The 20,301-nt window shown below is 37.0% G+C and overlaps 1 protein-coding gene across 3 annotated transcripts; it reads left to right on the forward strand.

The window, feature by feature from the left end:
- Nucleotides 1–765: 765 nt before the first annotated feature.
- Nucleotides 766–19,201, forward strand: LOC144628446 (uncharacterized). 3 transcript variants are annotated; one of them, XM_078486536.1, is made up of 6 exons: nt 766–1,094; nt 1,158–1,838; nt 14,184–14,479; nt 15,195–17,397; nt 18,023–18,268; nt 18,829–19,081. In XM_078486536.1, exons 2-6 carry the CDS (start codon nt 1,658–1,660, stop codon nt 18,939–18,941), a joined length of 3,039 nt encoding a protein of 1,012 aa, XP_078342662.1. In that variant the 5' UTR covers nt 766–1,094; nt 1,158–1,657; the 3' UTR covers nt 18,942–19,081. The 3 variants fall into 3 exon arrangements, with proteins under 3 accessions (XP_078342662.1, XP_078342664.1, XP_078342663.1); XM_078486538.1 differs by having other exon boundaries at nt 766–1,838; nt 18,023–18,278; nt 18,832–19,201; XM_078486537.1 differs by lacking the exons at nt 766–1,094; nt 1,158–1,838 and adding an exon at nt 12,226–12,796.
- The last annotated feature ends 1,100 nt before the right edge of the window (nt 19,202–20,301 follow it).

Raw genomic sequence — 20,301 nt, forward strand, 5'->3', positions numbered from 1 at the left:
GAAAATGGGAAAAAGAACGTTTTTGACGATTGAGTGATATGCTGTTAGTTTCATACGGCTGCGACTTTACACGAGGTAATACGAGACTTATTTAAGCACGCGTTTTCCACGTGCAGGTCCCGTGTAATTGCGAGGTATAACGCAGCCTATTTCCAAAGATCGTGAAATTTTTGCCGAATGTGTTAAAATACGAACAGCTCAGAATTGGGGGAAATTGCAAATGAAAACGGAAAAATTGAGCATCCATTCTAATTCAACCCCTGGAAAAATGCAAAACTTATGATTTCATACATTAACGCCGTAATAAGGTTAAAAGTAAAAATAATAATAGTAATAACTATAATAAAAAAGAACTTAAGGATCTGAAACCAAAAATGTTTTTACACGTTCGTCACTGTTTGTTTTGGTTGCGAGATTTGTCCCTTTATAGCACGTGGCAATCTTACGACGCCGGAAGTCAACAAACCTTGGAAGCATTGATCGCACGTGCTGTTCAAGTGTTACGTTACAACTTTTACTTCCGGGTTTGCGTCAGCCGCTGATTTCGTTACCGAAGTCTCAAGGAATATATTATTTTATAAGCGATGGCGTCGTGTAGTATTGAAGTAAATAAACATCAAAACAATCAGAGAAGGGGAACAGTTTAAAAATCATAAGAATCCTTTATTTAAGATGTTTGCTTAGAAATGAACGAAAGCAATACTAAACTGTGCATCGCGTGACTTTCACAGTCGGATCTCGTGATTTGAATGGCTTTTTTTTTCATGCAAGATTCCGAGAATTTACATGTTTTAAAAAACAGTCTCAAATTTTGCAAAGTGCGCAATTTTCTGACGAATTAAAACGTTCTTTCTGTGAGCAAGCGAAAAGAACTTCATTTGAACTGGTGATTGTAATATCTCGCCACGTATTTGGCCTTTTGGGCAGATTGATATTGAAAAGTCATTGTTTAGTGACCGGCTTTCCGAGAAACAGCGGAAGCTGTAATTTTCAGGGCACGCTCCATTGCACTACAACTTTTGATGGGCTTTTAGCTTCGACTACATGCTACAGACAGTTTTAATTGGGGATCAACAAAGAAAACCCATTGAATGGTCGACTGGAAAGTTTTAAATGCTACATTTAATGGGAATTTTGAATTTCCCAGGTCGTTGGAGGCTCTTCAAATGCAACTGTTGATTTCGTTAGTTTTGTTTACGTGTGTTTAAATTATTTGGCAAAGCTGTTTTAAAAGCAGTTTACAAGTAGCGTTTATCGTTGCACTGCAAGACAAGATTGTTTTGTTTAAAAGCAAGTTTAAAAGTTAACTGAACATTGCGAATCGAATGGATGCGAGGTTAACTTATTAAGCTACAGTTAAGTTTAGATCATGTAGAACAATTAAGGCAAGTCGTTGCGTTATTTCAGCGTCAGTACAAGTGTTCATCTTCCAAAGTGCAAAGTTTTCTTGTAATTTTGAATCTTAACGGTACAAAGATTTATAGCTTCAAGCAAACCGGAAAAATTAAAGAAGCGATCAGTAAGAACGTCATTCTTTCTGATCAAACCTTTGTATCTGAATAGCCATTAGCAGAGCTATAGGTAACAGGAATTTGTTGATAATAGAGCTACAGTGAAACAGGAAAAAATCTCAAACACTGGAACTCTCTGGAAGCTGATGGAGCAACTACAGTGCGATGTGGATTCTACGACAACGTGTTGGAGGACAAATTTCCGAGAGCAACCATCGACCTCAGAAAAACGACGTCAGCAAACGGCGAAACATTGCAATGGTTTTACGCCGTACTTCGGCTCTGAAGACAAGAGAAGCATTTCTCTCTGTTCGAGCGAATTGGAAGGTAAGTCAGCTTGTTTTTTTAGCTCATACTAATTCAATATTGCGATAACGCCGGTGTTAAATTGCTTAAATACAAATTTACGCTTGCAAGAAAGCGTAAACTTCATTCATTCCACTTCCGTGTTTTCAATAACAACTTTAAGGTCTTCGAAGCCACGAGCAACGTATTTTCAGTTTGGATTTGCTTGTTGTGAATACAACCTAACTGAATCAAACCACATGTAGCTAGGGACAGAAACTTTGTGCGGTCTTAACGTTAAACTTACGAGGCGTTCATCTAAAAAAATACGTGCTATTTTGCTGTCGTTTATAAATTTGCTAACCCACGCACAAATATCCGGTCCGATTCGCGGTTACAGACGAAACTGGGGACCGCGTAAATTTGAACGCTATTTTCGGGTCGGGAATTTCCCTTATCCGTTCGCTGCGTTTTTAATTATTTCTCTTACGGCTTCTACGATTTGAATTTCGTTTTTACTTGGAGCCCCGGCTAACCTTTGTTGCTTTTAATACGCGAACTGCTCTAGACTTTATAAAAACATAACAATACAACGCTCGAGCTAAATATTATGTGTTGTGTGATCTGCTTTGAAGCTTTAACTCCATGTAAACATAGTCATCAAACATGGCTCGGACGATATTGTGTAAAGTTTTCTTTTGTGAAGTTAGGACGTCCACTAATTAACGCGTTAATGTTTCAAGACCACGTATGATCGCAAGGTTAACGGTACACAGTTTTAACTACAAGGGATTCAAGGAGATAAAGTTATCGATCGTATTTACAAGAAGTGTCACTGTTCACTACATCAGCTCTCATGAGTTCGTGGGTTCCATTGAAGTTCGCGTCTTCGTTTGATTTAGCAACGGCTTAGCTTGATCAAGCTAAAAAGCTAAAAGCACTGCTCTTATCAATGCTAGTTTTCTTACAAGATGAATTACGGTGAAGAAGAATTGCTGCTAAAATACAATCATGCTTTTGAATTTAGTTCAGGCCTGCTCCTGCGCGCGTATTAACAAGTGTCGCGGTGCAAAGTTCGAATTCAATTTGTATAATGTGCCTCTAGTGAGCTATACAACAAAGCTGAAATTACCTTTTACTTGACTTGTTTGGCGCGATTATTGTTTACACGTTTTAGATTAAAAACTGTTTATACTCGCTAGCAAGATATTGTAATGCACGCTTAAGGTAGAGGGACCTTTATCGATCGGCCCTTCCCAGATCTACACTGAAAGAGCTCGTTACGGTTCTCCGCTTTCGTTTTTGCAATGTCTTTATTCCGTAATAAGGGAAACTGAAATTCGTTCCAATACAATTGTATTATCCTATCCTTAAAAGTTTCTATTCGGAAATTCGATAATGCTTTCAAATTTCCCTTTCGACCACTAAGAACTTCCTAATGCCTTCAGTAATATTCTGTAAAGGAAATTGTAATATTTACTTACACAGATAAACCGGCGTTTGTTGAGGCGATTTTGCTTGCGGAGGACAGATTTAGGTTATTTTAAATTGTGGTTCTATTTTAAATTGGTTTTCTTAGATACCAACAAGAGGAGATCTCGGCAAAAAATGTTAAAGAGGTTGAACTAACACGCCGTTCTGAGAAGCGAACTGAAATATCACAGTTTTTATTTTATAAGTTAAACATAAATCTCTTGCATCTGATCTGTTATATTAAAGCATTTCCTCTACATTAGATGTTGCACAAACTGTAGACAAGCATTTCCATTGCAATAAGACAATTAAAAGGTTCCTAAAAGTCACTACTATGATTTAGTGAGGGCTGGAGTCCTTGCTTAACCTCGAGATAGCTACACAACGAAACCGGAAAGTTGCTCTCGGGTCCAAAGTCTTTCTCGTGGATATTCAACTTATAATTCCGCGCGTCGAATAAAAATATTCTACATTAAAATCGACCAACATATGTCTGATACATCTATTGAAATAGCCTTTCTATAACTCAATAAATTAAATGAGCATTTCTCTTGTCAAACTTCACTTGATCGCACATGGTTTCACTAGAGCATGTTACAAACTTGATAACATATATTTAACTTTCGTTTTAGAGCTCAAAGACATTTTAAATTGACCATTATGAACCTGATAAATCTATTGAATAAGCCTTATCAGTAAGTTAATAACTTGGGATGACTATTTTTCTTATCAAACTAAATTTCATCATATGGTTTCACTACACCATATTTTCAAACTTGATGCACAGATACTAAACTTTCGTTTTAAAGATTTCGAGACATCCCTATTTCAAGTAGATTCCTTAGCGCACTTTATGTTCTTTGTAAAACGAACATAGTATCCAGAGTTCTCCATTTAAATTGTTTCTTGGAAAAGTGCTCTTCTGCTCTGAACAGCTTGAATTCAAATTCTTGCTGAGTACTACATATGCAATGGGTGTGAACATTGAACAAATAACACAGAAGATGTTCTTATCACTGAAATTGTTTTACCTGTTAAATGTTTCAAGTAGTGATTGAAAATGCCCGTTTATGTTTTAACAACCTTCTACAAAGAGGATCGTTGCTAAATTTCAGCCAGTTCTTAACTGGAATTGAGTATAACTGCATGATTCCAAAAAAGAATGTAGTGATTGAAATTTTCGTGAACTGTATGTAATTTATCAACCTGGCTGTATTCATCACAAGATTCTATATCTGCTGTCGTTTTTTCGTTCTGTTTGAACTCGCTAACTGGCTAACCACAGTTACAAATCATCTCAAGTTAACGTTCTCAAGATAAGCGATGGAGGAAATGAAGACAGTATATTTTAAGCTAGTCAGTCAACGGAAAAAGATGAAGAAATTTCGAGTGCTCATTACAAGAGTCGAACCTATGACCTTCCGATTAGTGCTTCGGATGCTCTACCACTGAGCTAAAGGAGACTCGTGGAAGCTTACGCTTGGAAATTCTTTTTTCCGAGTATGCCTGTGTCATCAGATTTACTAAAGAATTCATCTTTTCATTTTTCTCAGTTTGTTGAGAAAATGTTAAAATGTTGTCTAAAGTGCTACTTACACAGTAGCTTATCTGAGGTTCATACTTAACGCAATCCATAGTATGTTCAAGGGACAGCTTGGCTTGCTGGAGAAAATCTAAAAAAAAAAACTGCCTGATGTGTTCACTAGTTTAAGATTGTTATATATAGGGCATTTGGCAGTTCTTAACCAATTTACTTTAATGAAAGTCACTTTCTTGAGTAAGGATGGGTCAAAGAGGTCGAGATTGTATTTGTTTGAATTTAACCAGAGTGGAATTAACTGTTGTACTTAAATTTAACGACGAAACAGCAATCAAAATAATGGATCATGTTGAGTGGGATGAAGTTAAGAAAAGTCGGGCTAAGAGTTCTTTCGACTGTTTTAAATTATGTGAGAAATGTTAAAGCAAGGCCCTGGATATGTATGCTATAGGGGATGTCATATCTGAGTTAGAATTTAATTAGCTGGGAAAAACTTTAAAAAAGCTAGATTTGGCAAATACTGCCTTTTTTTAACATGTAAATAATAATCGAAACTCAGTGTTTAACTGATTAACTGAAGTCAAAGCATATGAATCAAATAGATGCAAATTGTAAGTACCTCACGTAGTGTTGAATGGTGAGGGATACATAACCACACCTTAGAAATGAAAAACATGACAATGAGAATCTAGTATTGCTGAAGGCCTTTTTAAATGCTTCATATAAAAGTTCAAAACAAGAGGTGCGAACAGTCAGAACAGTTGAAATTTTACTGCTTATGTTTTATAAAAGGTGGGTGTTGGATGGTTCATACCTTACGAAACATAACACCTAACAGTCCTTTGACATGAATGTATTGGACGTTAGGCATAAATTGATTGTGCTCGGCAACTTTTCAGCAACTTTTAGCGTTTTGAGCAACTTTTTGTAGTACCAGCAACCTAGGGCAACTTTTGCCTTCCTTGGAAACTTTTGGGCAACAAATTGATATAAAACCGATCCAAACCATAAAAGGTCGTTTCATTTCGAAGGATTTTTATCTTTTTATATCTTTTTATGCTTACTATCTCGAAGGCTATTTGAATTAAACTACTATTCGATTGATTTCACCAACAGTCGAGCTATGTTTGATAGAGCGCAAAATTTCAGAAAGTCTTCCCGACTAAGAGGACAATAACAAGAAAACATCCCTATTTTATCAAGTTGGGATCTGGAAAACGAGGCTACGTACTTAAATTACTGAGCAGCGCGTGAGCATTGCACAATAGTAACTTCTATTGTGTGGAAGTCCCTGACTGTCTCGTGATTCTTGCACAACACTAAACTATTGTGAGAGGTCTCAAAGGTCGAAATTATCAGACATAAGCAATCAACGCCCCCTTCACCCCTATCTAAGCTAGACATCTCCCATCTTATGTAAACTAAAAACATTAAAGGAATAGCAAGCATAAAAACTTTTATTTGCAAGCAAATAAATTCATTTTTATTTATTTATTTTTATTTATTTTTTATTTTTTGTTTATTATTGAAGTTATGTTGAGTTTAAAGAGTATATTGATTACAACAAAGTATTTATATTTCTCATATAACAATGGCTTTTTGACCTCTTTTGATGATTGTAAAAATATTTGATGAAAATGTTTAAATGGCAACAAACAAACAAACACGTTTTGAGTATTTATCTAAAACAAAACGAATCTAGACGGCAAGCAACTTATCTAAATTTTGGTGGCAACTTTTTGATATTTGAGCAACTTTAGAGCAACTTTTGGGTATATTGTAAAGCAACATTTCCTGAATTTACTAGCACAATCCATTCATGCCTATTGGAAGTAGTTTATAAAATTCCTTCTGATTTGTTATTTAGAATATAGAGAAGTAAGAAGCTCAGATAAAATGGATACGAGATTTCCAGTTCTTTGTTTTAATTTTTCTCTTGGAGTGCAACTTCCAGTAAGGCTTATTTTAAGATGAGAATTTATTTTTTGAATTGATATCACAACGAATATAGATCAGTGTGATTTAAGTAATTACATTTATAAAAGCTGTGTTCCTCACAAAATATTCCAAATAGAGTAACATTCACTGAAAACAGAACTATAACAAGCTAGAACGAAAAATCGTAAGGAAAGAATATACATAAGATATTCTAGATTTCTTGGCATTATATACTAGTTGTTTGGCCAGTTGCTGCCCCTTTTAGTCAGTGGTAACAAGATCACAAAATATCTTGATTTTGTCTTTGAGTGCAGTTTAAAGTTAATTTTTAAAGTAAAAGTTAAGTTAGTTTTTAGCTAAGTTACATTTTACAATTGTTAAACCAAAGAATACTTTATTAATAAAGCAGCAGAAAGAAAACTAATCTTTGGAAGAGAGTTGTCGCAGCATTTTTTAGGATTTTTAAACCGTTGTGTGCAACTACTTTTCGAGAAAAAATTCAAAATTCGTTTTAGATTTTTCTGTGCTTATAATTTTGGATAACCAGCGAGTGCTAATGCCAGTTGGGTGAAATTTGACAATGCAATGAAAATAAGACACCTTAACAAATCAACAAAACAAAACGAAAATTCTTAACGAGTTTGACTTACAAAATATACCAAGCTTCGGAAACAAAGTTATATTAACTGATACTGTTAATTTAGAAGTAGCTAGAAAACATTTGCCAAGGTCATGGGTCGGTCATGTGTATTGATCTGAATCACTTTTGAGAGTGCTCTGCACAACAATATCTGCATTAAAGTAAATATAAACATATACAAATTGTGTTATTGTAAACTTGGTTATTGCTAAACATTGCTAAACATCCATGGACCTTGTGAGTGGTCATTTAGCAGCTTTCGCAATGTCTCACAAAAGTGGCTCGCTACCCTTCGAGAAAACAATAGAACAAACATCACGAACAATGCCCCTAGCCCCAAAAACAATAGCAACTGCTACACTAGAGGAGCAGTAGAATTACAAGCTTATGAGAGCTGCTTCACTTTCGTTGTGAGTTCGTGGAGGACCAATTGAGTAAAAACGGGCAAACAGATGCGAATTTGCACGTATTTTCAGTGCATAAACCCTTAGTCATTACGGTATGAGGAAGTAAAAGCTGTGTGTACGTGTGTTACTTAGCGTCACATTAATTAACAGTACTTATAATTTGTGATATCTGCTTTTGTGTCAAGACGCTTTCATGTTATGATGACTAAACTAAAATTTATTGCCTTGTTTTCGTTGAACATCACTGAGTTCAAGGTCATTGCTGTGGACGAGCTGTTCGATTGTAGACCTAACACTTTCTTGTATTTGTTCGAGTTTAAAAACAGTTGTCAAGGAAATAAACGCAAAACACTTACATATATATTAGACTTTTCCGGCTACGAAAGGCTTTGTACATGCAAGCTTATTTCTCCAGCCATGTGAAAAATATAAAATTTCAGTTATACTTTTTGTTAATTTAGTATCTTTTAAGGTTATCCCTGGAGACTGTAGTAATCAAAATCTCTTTTTTAAACTCAAATTCTTCAAGTTTACAACATTCAAACTGTATTTATTTTATAACAGTTATTACAATGCAACGCAAAGTATATTGTGTAGCAAGAATTCAAAATAAAGCCTGAGGCGGTAACATCGACTATGCGTGGGCTTTCTAAGTGCTGTAAACACTACTTTGCCAAGAATTTAAGCAAATTATTTATAATAACATAAATCAATAACCTTCAATAGTTTGTTTTGTATTTAGGAAAGCAAACAGATTTTGTCGTTGATAATTCTCGTGAGCTCCATACAGTGAATTCTCCCTTAGCCATGCATAGATCATGTAAAATTTGATCGCATTGGAGCTATATAGTAGTTAAAATGAAGATATTACACTCTCAAATTAGCTGTATTTGTGTTTCAGAAAAAAGCTGAAACATAACAAACATCCGTGTATACATCTCTGCTCGTATTGGATAATTATTTTTGTTTGTGAAGCTTTTAAAATTTGTTTAGAGCTTTAACTGAAAGTCAGTAAATATTTAAACACAACTTATACATGGTGGTATTACAAAGTAACAGATCTTTAATATTGCAAAATATTTTTTGTCAAATCAGTGGAACAAACAAGGCTGACTAAAACGTCAGGTCCGCCCTCCAACTTGTTTGTTCAATTGGGTTCTGGGAGGATCAAAAGCCCCGCCTGAGTAACGCTTCAGCCACGCGAATCTGTTTGTATTGTCTTTGTGGCTGTTTGCCAGAAGATATTGGCTCTTACACTGAATGGTACAACTTTGTCTCTGATTCATTCTTCCTTCTCTGTTTTTCTTCGGTTTCCCACTTATATTTTACAGCAATTACACTCAAAACGTGAGACAAATCTAAAACGCGCACTGGTAATTTGGTTTTCTAGGAGTAAGGCCCCAATTCTTTGAAGTTTTGGTGTAAACTATGCACTCACTGTTCAACCGCCCGTAGCCACACTAACTTTTAACAATTTTTATGACTATTACAGTGTGTTTTAGCAAAGCCAGGCCAGTACTAGTGGATTTCCAATTGATGCCAACACCTTCATTGGATTTTCAAGTAGCACTAAATCTTGGTGACACTGCCCCTTTAAATGACATTCATCATGTCCCCCTCCTCATTTATTGTTGTTTCATTAACATTTCGACATACTTACAATTGATAAGAAGGGAGAGAAAATTTACAGAGGTACACCAAATGAAGCAAAATTTAGCGCAAATTTAGGCACAGTTAAAACTGCCTTATCCGTGTAAAGATTAATACAAAACTTCGCCGCTTGTTTGGATTCAAAGACTCTGTAATGTAACATTTTTAGATCAAACCTTATAAAATGGATGAACATTCATTCATTATATGCCACAGTACCAGATATTGTAGATATTTTAGATTTTAAATTTTAGATTGTTAATAATTTACGTGATAGTTTTTTAACATTTTAATTTTTTTGATTGTTAATTGTTTACTTAATAGATATTTTAAATTTTTAAATTTTAAATTGTTATTTATTTACGTTATAGAAATTTTAAATTTTTAAATTTGGATTGTAATTTAAGTTAGGGGACCTAAATAGGGATAACCTCACGGTCCTCCTTTTCAGATACAATTTGTGTGTGTTTGAATAAAGTATTGTTATTATTATTATTATCATTATTATTATTATTATTATTATTATTATTATTATTATTATTATTATTATTATAAACTACACATGCTACCTCAAGGTAATTCTTTCTTTACATTGCAGCTGCTACTTCTAATTTTGTGTCGTTGACTGATTTAGATAATAGCAAAGGGGGACAATATAGCAAATGACCGCTCTGTCGAAACCCTCTCTTAGCGATGAACAGGTTTTATCAATTAATAATAGTAATAATAGTAACAGTTACAATAATAATATAATAATAATAATAATAATAATATTTATTAAACAATAAAAGTACTTAAAATTCCTTAAGGTACCCTTTCTAATCAACAAGTTAATGGTGAAACCGCAATTGCGAGTTATTTTTTCACTCTTCATTTTAAACGTTTTCTATAAGTTTTCTACAAGGACACTAATGAAACACGCGATTTGTTGACTCGGAAAAGCGAAAAAAAATTATCAAAGCCATATGCGCAGCGGGTCATATGCTAGTGTTGCTCGATGGAATTCAGATCTCACTTTTTGCCACGTACCGAAACTACATAAAATATATGTGGGATTTCACTTTCGGTTGGGTTGTTATCATATTGTCAAGAGGGGGGCAAAGGGTTTATGCGTGACACGTGAAAAGGGCAAAAATTAGTCCGTGACGCGTGAAAATAGAGCAAGAATTAGACCGGGACGCGTGAAAAATAGTTAGAAAAGAAACGTGATCCGTGAATTTTGCTGTTTCAAGTATACGTGACACGTGAATTTGGTTAAAACTTGTGCGTGAAACGGGATCACGAACCCCCCTTTGGTACCCTCTGTCAATTTCCACATTTTCGTAAAGGACGTAAAGGAACCCCGGTTCGGAAGAAATCCTCATGACATATTTGCAGTTTTCAAAAGAAAGAGCAGTAACTCTGGGAAGATTTTTGGGGTGCTGAAATCATCGAAACCAACCGTTACTAAGAAAGTAGAAAGGACATTAAACAAACTTTCTTGGTTTCTCTTTGAGCTAAGGTCAAACAAATTTAAAGTGATAATAACTCAGAATCGATGGCGAATTTGGGCTGGAATTTCTAGTCTGTGAATGAAACTCTAGTGTGCGTCATTCGAATGAAAGCTATTGAGCAGCACTTTAATGCGGTACTGTTTATTAAATATGCTGAACAAGGTGGCTCTAACTACTTTCTCATGTGGTACTGTTTATTATGCTGCACAAGGTGGTTTTAACTTTTAAGTCTGTGGAAGAAACCCTGGTGTGTGACAATTCAAATAAAAGCTATTGAGCAATACTTTCATATGGTATGGTACTGTTTATTATGCTGTACAAGGTGGTTCTAACTTTTAAGACTGCGGATGAAACCCTAGTGTGTGGCTACTCGAAAGCTATGGAGCAGTACTTTTACATACGTGGCGCTGTTTATTACTCAGAATGAGTTAAATTAAGTCTGTGGATGGAACCCTAGTGCCTGACCATTCAAATGAAAGCTACTGAGCAGTTCTTTCATGTGGTACTGTAAATTATGCTGTACAATTGTGCTAACTTTTAAGTCTGTGAATGAAACTCTAGTGTGCCACCATTCGAATGAAAGGCAAAGCTGGTGGGAAGTGCTTACATGTGCTGTTATTTATTAACTGTAAAAGGTGGCTCTAACTTTCTAAGTCTGTGGATGAATTTCTGGTTAATGACTATTCAAATGGAATTCATTTTTGAGATCAGTTGTTCAGCATACTCATCAACTACTTCCTTTTAAGCTACACTGTCTTATGCCTGTGACAAAATACAAAAGACTCCCACTCTCCCATCGTGCAATCACAGCTCCACCTGGCCCAGCAAGAGAAAGAGTTCAGTTCTTTGAATTGAGTCATAGCACTTCAGAGTTCCGTTGAATGTCACTTTTCTTTGTTGTCAGAGACACTATTCGAATATAAAGTGGCAGAGCTAGAGAAATTGGAGGGCCCGGGGGCCCACACCTATGGCTAGTGTTTGTTGAAAAATATCAAGGCTTTAACCCCCCGTTTTTTAGTTCCGGGAAATCCTAAAAACAGGTTAAACAAGTTTCAAACTCGCTTAACAGCTATATGCTCAAACAGTCTTAGTTTAATAATGTCTCTTGTCTTTGCTTCTTTTTAAACTGTTCGAGGCATTGCAGTACAACACAGCCTAATTAAGTAGAATGTAGTAGTAGAATGGTCACACACTGGGGTTTCATCCACATATTAAAAAGTTAGAACCACCTTGTACAGCATAATAAACATTACCACATGAAAGTGCTGCTAAGAAGCTTTTATTTAACAGCCACATTTCGTACTACACAATTCAGCAAGATATGTAGTTTTTTTTTTAAACTGAATTCAATTTTTTGGGCGTTCCAGCATAAAATACTTGACAATTGTAATTTCAGTGGCACGTGACTCATCATAACAAAAACTAGCTTTTCAACATTTCTTCGAAAAACCTTTGTTATTTTATACTTTTGTCAACCGAACGTCATTGGGGGGTGGGGGTAGGGATAACTTCCTTGACGGCTGAAGTACTATGTTTCTCCAACGAGATGTATCAATTCCAACAGCCTTCTGCTTTAAGTAAAGACCATCAGTTTAAAACCAGTTGTACATAAGATCTTTTAGTCCATTTGGATCCTCTAGACCTAAGATTACATCTTTAAACTCTTTGTGTACGATATGCAAATGTCACGTAGCTTTCCGAGAATTGTTGTTTTCTCAGAAATGGAGCAAGTGTATAAATGTCCTTGCGTAAAGGCTAAAATTAAACAGATCGATGCGACACCGCGGACTGTACATGTAGCATGGATGCCCCAGTATTTGTTTCGTGTAACTCCTTCAGAAATGAGCTGCATCCTTATGGTGAGTATGCATTGTACTAAATCGACCATGGATAATCATTCCAGTCTCTACGACGAAATTGTTTTCTTGTAGGGGGCATTCGTTTAATGTTTTGTGCAAAAGTTCGTTTACAAATCGTCGACGCATTTCTTCCTTTATCGCTTTCTGGAGTAAACTCGATTGAAGCAAAGGAGTATTTAGTTTGTTACGTCAAATTCAGCGTGTTTTAAACGAAGTTAACTGCTCAGTTCTTTGTGAATTCTCGGAAGAGTAGGTCCCAGCGATTTATAAGTGATGGCTTGAAGTATGTTTTCCTAAGCACCGCTTAGTTCGAGTTCATTTTAAACTGAAAAGAAAAGAGCCAGATTTGTCATATTGAGGATAAAATATCTTTGTATCCTTACTATGTAGCGAAACCTTGAGATCAAAGCTTTTTATGAAGAGAATTGCTAAATGAACTTTCTATATTTCTACTGAAGAATAACAGATGTGTGGCGAATACAAAGTATCATTCTCGCTGAGTCAATAACGAAAGCGAGTAAAGGGGATTATCAATATTGTATGGAATCGATTTAGTCTGATACTTCTTCTTTGTAATAATAATGTTTTTAGGCAATTTCGATAGGAGATCGGTAGAAAACGGGAAGTATTTCGTTTAATAATTTATAAAAGAAAACACGATTACCAAAGTGAAAGTGGGACTTCCGCTTGTTCTGAAAACGTTCCGTGTACGGTCGTGTACGTATGTCTTAAATCTAAGCATGTCTACCTGTATTTTCTGCACATTTTGGAGCAAAAACTGTAAGTTAAAATGAAAGCTAACACATACAGCAATTCTATGCTGCTATAGTTTACCTTTTAATAATCACATAAAAGTAACTCAGTTTTAACTTCACTTCTTGACTCTATCAAAATAAAAGCGGGTTGGTCGTGGAACCTGGTCTCTCCGCCAGAAGGAAACGTTTGGAGTTTAACTAATCTCGTAGGATTGTTATATAATTTACCCAAACCCATTGCTCTTGATAGGAGTGGGTAGTTATACCAATAAATCTCCTCAGCTGATTCGCATGGAGCCGAACATGATCTAGGCAGCGCGAGCAACAGCGAATCGTCGATAAAGCAACATGACGAGTCAACGGAATACGACATTCATCCAAAAGACGCCCAGATCCTCGATCGTGGCAAAAGCAACTACACAAGGGGCTTTTTAGTCGTGGCACTAACTTTGGCTTTGGCCTTGGGGGGGGGGCATTTGATAAGGGTGAACAGAAAAAAAATTAGGTTGTAAAAAAAACAGATCGGCTTAAAAACCTTTTCATTTCATTAATGATTTACAAGTATTTGTTAAAAGATTTTGGTTGGCTGGCTAACTAGCCTGGTTCTAAAATCTTGGCTCTATTTCTTGCAGATCCATTTGCAGGGACGAGTACGCCAGAATGTATCACGCAAGGGACGATTTCCCCCAGAAACAGGAGTCACTGTGTGACTTTATTCAACGGCCACGGAAAGAACGGCTGCGTTGGTTATGAGACGATACCTTGCAATGGCTTCCACAAGACGGAGGCACGTGAAACGAGCCCTGAAAGGACTGTTGGGTATGGCAGACCAAGATCTCAGTCATACCCCAAAAGGCTGCATTCATGGAGTGGTCCTTCTTCTGAGAATGAAGACAGATTCAACCACCGTGGGTCCCAGTGCAAAATGGTAAGTAATAAAGATCAACGTAATTTGGTGTGGTTCTTCGAATCCTGTTGCTGAATAAGCTGGTTATAATCAGTTGTTATGGTATATTCGCGAAATGTTTTTATCTTTTACATGTTTTACCGCCCCTGTTTATTCCCTGTCCTTGTATTTCTTGTGTATTTCTGTTTTTCATAGCTTGCTGGAGTTGATAGTAATTTTATTGTGTTACCAAGCACGAACACTCTCTGACATTCAAACTTGTTTTATGATCTGATTACTAGATTCCACCCTGTATAAATTGAATAATTTGCTTTCCTTGCCTTGCCGACGCCTTCTCGTACTTCAACCGCTTTCATCAGTTACATGGCCTAATAATTCACTTTCGTGCTCGAGTATCTATGTTCATGTTTAATATTTGTTCTGTATGTTCCGGTATTTTCGGGCTATAAATTTGGTATTCTGCACGTGTATGCTTACGCTGAGTTCTACTGAACTACCATTTCATCCGAATTTTGTTTGAGTTTCAGGGCGTGGATCAATGATATATCGCTGTAAGCATGCTAATTGTGGCCATATTTGGATAACTCCCTCTCGCGTAATCTTCCTGTGTTTCGCGTTTATGTGTTATTCCAATATAGTGCATACCATGTCCTAAAGCAACCTTATTTCCTCCTCCTTATAGTGGACGTAGATCCCATTATGGCCCTCTAGACCTAACGATTTCTCCTTCTTGCAGTCACCTGAGAAATTGAGGCACTACAATCAGATGAAGATGGAAATGGAAAGAAAGGGCTTTCCCATTAGGAAGCAAGACGCAAGAAATGGTGTCGATCATCGAGAGATTAGTAAACTGTTGGAAACTAATTTGCAGTTTGGTCGTCATCCATTATGTGGAGTCCATTTAAGATCCAAAGAAGGCATCACGGATCGTCGAATACGGTCCGCCGTTTTTCTTGACAACGATACGTCAGCGTTTCATGCCAAGAACATTGTTTCCTTGAAACAGAAAGCGCGTGTCGACAACCATAGGACATCTGCCAGGAGCTATCTTGAAGGCGAAGTTGAGTCAAACCACAAAGCAACCGCCTGTCTAAATGGATGGCATGCTATACCACCATTTGCCCAAAACTTGACTTTTGAAAACGAACCAAAATGTTTAGATCTTCAGCAAAGCATCCTTAATGTATTGGAAATGCATGGAGCTATGGAAACCTTAGATATTGTCAATGCTGTTGGTCCTGGGTCAAGTGACGAAGTTAATCAGTCTCTATGCTCGCTCTATAGACATGGTCTTGTTACAGTTGCAAGTGATGGCTCTCACACAGCGTGGACTTTAGCTGGACAACCTGCTTTTGACAACCGAGCGAGCCCAGGAGTGATTGGTGGAGAGAGAAGCAACGACAAATCATCAGGAAGAAATAACTATGAAGAGTTCTGTGTACAGCCACGAAGGCATTCCTCTGGCGGTTCTTATGACATCAGGCCAAGAAAAGAACTTCGAGCTGTTGACGGCATGAAGCCATGGATGCGATCGAATGGCAACGGTCCTACACCAGGTGAACGAAGTGCAGGAAATTATTGCAAGCTGTGTAGAATTTCACTTGTGTCGGAGACGCAATATGAAGAGCACCTTCGAAGCACGAAACATCAAAACAAGGTTGCAAAGTTTAGTGCGATTCCATACAAGAAATTCTGCGAGTATTGCAAAGTACATCTAAATTCCGAATCGCAAGCCAAGGAGCATTTCAGCAGCGGAAGACATGAACAAACTGTTGCAAAGTCTCAAAAGGCACCACCGCAGCAACATCTGCCACTGACCACTGTTCCTGAGCAATTCACGCTACAGCTAAGCACAAGCACACAGCCGTATGGCTACCAGCTGGAGTTGTACAGCAAGGCAATGAAGACAAATGCCGTATGCTTTCTTCCGACTGGAACCGGCAAAACCCTGGTGGCTTCCCTGGTCATCGCGCACATGCTGAAGCTAAATCCATCTCGGCAAGTGGTGTTCCTTGTTGACCGTGTTCTTCTCGTTCTCCAACAAAGTAATTACCTTAGAAAAGAACTGGCGCATGTTCGAGTCGCGGATGAGCGAGATGCTTTTAAAGGCACCAGGCCTATTCGTATAGGAGCGGTCTGTGGTGAAATGAGGAAGCTCGAAGGGAATGCTCGCATCTACGAGCAAGATGTTCTGATCATAACAGCTGACTGCTATCGGAATCACCTGAATAATGGAACACTTCGCTTTGATGATGTGTCACTGATAGTTCTCGACGAAGCACATCACTGCAACAAAGACCATCCTTACAATGTCATAATACGAGACTTTTATCTAAGGGAAGATGTTCTACTGGGACATCGACCCAAAATCTTGGGACTCACAGCATCTCCTGCTGGGGAAATCTCCCTGGACAAAACAACCAAGAGACTACAGAGGCTGTTGGGGAACCTAGGCGAAGCGCAACTGTTGGTTGTCACAAAGCACGTGCAAGAGTTAGAAGAGAAGACCAACAGAGCTCCACCTGAATGCATCTCAGCTTCTTACACCACCTCTGAACGCCAGCTTATGGAGGTCCTCGTGGAATACGTCACCAAAGCATTCAACATGGCTGTGCGATTGAGCGAGATGAAGGACTACAAAGACATCTTTCAGCCGTCTTCCGGCGGTCATTTTAGCATCGATGACATCTGCCCTGTTCTTCGTGTGATTGATAACATTTTACTTTCCCGCCCTGAATCCAACGCCTTGTATTCGCTGCTGCATTTTCAGCAGATCTGTGAGGCTGTGTGCACCCTTCAGGAGTGTGGGGAGCAAACGGCGATTTATCAGATAGCAGAGCTAGCAGACGAGAAGTGTCCCCATGGGTTTCATTGGGCAGAGAGTGTGGGTCTTCCTTGCATCAAAGTCAGGTCCTATTTGGAACATTATCTCAGGAAAGGTAAAACAAGTAAATAATTATCATCGTAGGTTTGCGAATAAGCTGGTGTATCTTAATAAGATGCACTGCAAACTCTTCTTGTAGCTACGTGCATCTTTAAATAAAGTTATGTCTTTTGTTTAATTTTATGTAGGTCTGTCTTTTGTGAATACATTTCACCATTTAAGGAGCAGTTATCTTTCGATAGAATTAGACATATTTACTATGTACAAAACGGTTGGCTTCAGCTAATGAGAAATGTCGAAATGATTGTTATGTAAGCGTAAATATAGAAACACCAAAGTGCTAATTTTAAAGCCAAAAGAAAAAGGAGGAAAAGGATTAAAATGGACAACGAACAACCAACTGAAAGGAAAACTGTCATCCGTAACGTAGCTCCTTAAAAAAAGAACTCACCAAGACATGGCGTTGCTGAAACATTGGAGCGGCGTAGAAATTGAAAAGTTGATTGTCTTACCTGTAAATGAACAAACAGGAAAAGCCAAGCAGCCTGAGATTAAAAAAAATTAAGTGCCAATCTAAATGCATCAAACTTTACTATGTTCTAAGAAAGTCTTTGTTTAGCAAACTAAAATAACTGAATATAATATCTGTTGTAATGTTTTTTTGTTTTTATTTTCGAAAGGTGGAGTTTCAGAGTTTCGTGTGCTGGACTCAGGAGTGGAACAACTGGTGAAGCAGTTATTGAAAATAAATTGGACTGGGGCGAACGTTCGCCTCAATTGCTTGGTCCTGGTTCTAGTCAAACGGGCACGTACGGCGCGGTACTTGGCTAACTATCTGTCAAACTGCGGCGAGTTAATACCTTCCTTGCGGGGAGTAAGGACAACATTCATTGCAGCGGGACATCGAGGTGGAACACCTGATGAAGGTAAGGCCTTGTTTTAATATCAGTTGATGGTTTTCATATCTTGTGGGATCTCCACACTTGATGACAACAGTCTGCATGAATTTTCAGGTGGAATTTTTTTGTGTTTCCAGACGAAAGATGGGAGGGGGTGAATTCTGCTGCCCTCTATAAACTCCAAGTAAAATAGTTACGACGATGAAACTTGGAGGGTTTAAAATACCTTTAATTTAAAGCCGGTTATTTCGAGGACTGCTGGGTATAAGAAGATGACGTCATGTGATGTAAAAGATTACGTCATTATTTCCAAGCAGTTGCCATTTGATTTCGTCATCTTGGATTTCGTGGGTTTTCCACCAAACCTGACTGAATAGTACCCAAAACCAATGGAAGGATGCTAAAAATTTGTAAAAATGTAACAGCTATTGACGAAAGTTGAAAATATTTATTTGAAAAATCAATTTAGTAGTCTTTGCCTATGCAGGTAGATTCCCCCTCGACCAAAAAATTCCATTGATAAGGAAAAGTTAGAATGATTTTTTTTTTTAAATTTGGAGATTCAAAATATTCTATTTCGTTTACAGGAGTAACACAACCGATGAAAGAGAAGTACAGATTCGTGAAGGAATGTTTCAAATTGTCGTTACCACAAGCGTGGCCGAGGAAGGCCTGGACCTGCCAGTGCCAAGTTTGTTAATTCAAATGGATCCGTCGAGCTCGGTCTCAGCCCTCGTGCAAATACGCGGCCAAGCACCTCTAAACGAGGCCAGGTTTGTTGCCATCTGTAGGAGCGATGAGCAGGCCAATAAAATTGAAGATTTACTGAAACGGGAAGAGAACATGAAACGTTCTGCTAGGCTCTTAAATGGGTTTCAAACAAACTGTGAATTTTAACTTGATTTTTTTAGTATAATCCTGTTTGATGTGTATTAGTTGCAAGTCTAATTATATGATCTTGGTTTGCATTAAAAAATATGTCAGGCACAAGAAAAACGGGAAAGAAATTTTCAGGATTATAAAACCTGGTATCGGTAAGCAATTCTTACGAATTTGACCATATCCAGATTCTAAAACTTAATTTTTGTAACAAAATAATACAGATACCAAGTTTCAAACAAAAGGTGTACAAACAACCAACTATGTCAAAAAATTTCATCGACAAAGTCAATATTATTTGTTCTTCGTCATCTTAGTAGTAATAGTTCTTTGTAAAACACAATTCAGAACGTTCGCCTATCTACCATTTTAGTGGTAAACATATCTGAAAAATACGGAATTTCGAAACACATGTAAATGAAAGCTTTACATTAATTTTGCTCACATGGTTTTTGACGATGTTGTAAAACAATTTACAAATCTTGTTCAGCTTTTACCAAGAGATTTTAGAAACTTTGAATCAAAAACAAAGAGAACACTATTTGTGAGTACAACAAATTTTAACAAGTAAAATAATGATTTTTGTGTTATTTTGAGTTAAAATTTCTAAGGTGAATTTAAATTAATCATTTTTGTTAATATGACAACTTAATATGCAAGGTTTATCTTAACAAAAACATTTGATCCACCTTACTAGTTTGTCATTGTCATATCACACAAGTATATTTAAGATAAAGTTAATTCATTATCGTAAAGTGCATTGATTGCACTATAAACCTTTTTATTTTGAGTTGTTTAAAGAAATTATCTTAATCAATATTTAAACAAGATAAACAACCGTTAAACCGTGTATTACCTTGTCTAATTTTAAATTCTCCATAAATAGACATTGTTACGATTTAGGTCGCCATGTTGTTGATATAGGCAACCGCGACTGTTACAGAATTTGAATGAAAATCTACATGTTTTGAGACAAATTTCATCCAAAATACAATTCCCTGTAGACTCGCTTTTCCCAAGGATGAATAGGACATTTACAGTCTTTTCCTGCATTGTCACGCAACAATTCTAAGAAGCGAATTGCGTGACGAACTAAATACCTGTAAAATCCTCTCTTGCTCAGGGCCGTAACTAGCAAGAGGCAAGACGAGGCACTTGCCTAGTCTAGATTTTAACCTAAA

The sequence above is a fragment of the Oculina patagonica genome, chromosome 10, assembly GCF_052425735.1.
Source record: "Oculina patagonica isolate OP01 chromosome 10, crgOcupat, whole genome shotgun sequence".
Lineage (NCBI taxonomy): Eukaryota > Metazoa > Cnidaria > Anthozoa > Scleractinia > Oculinidae > Oculina > Oculina patagonica.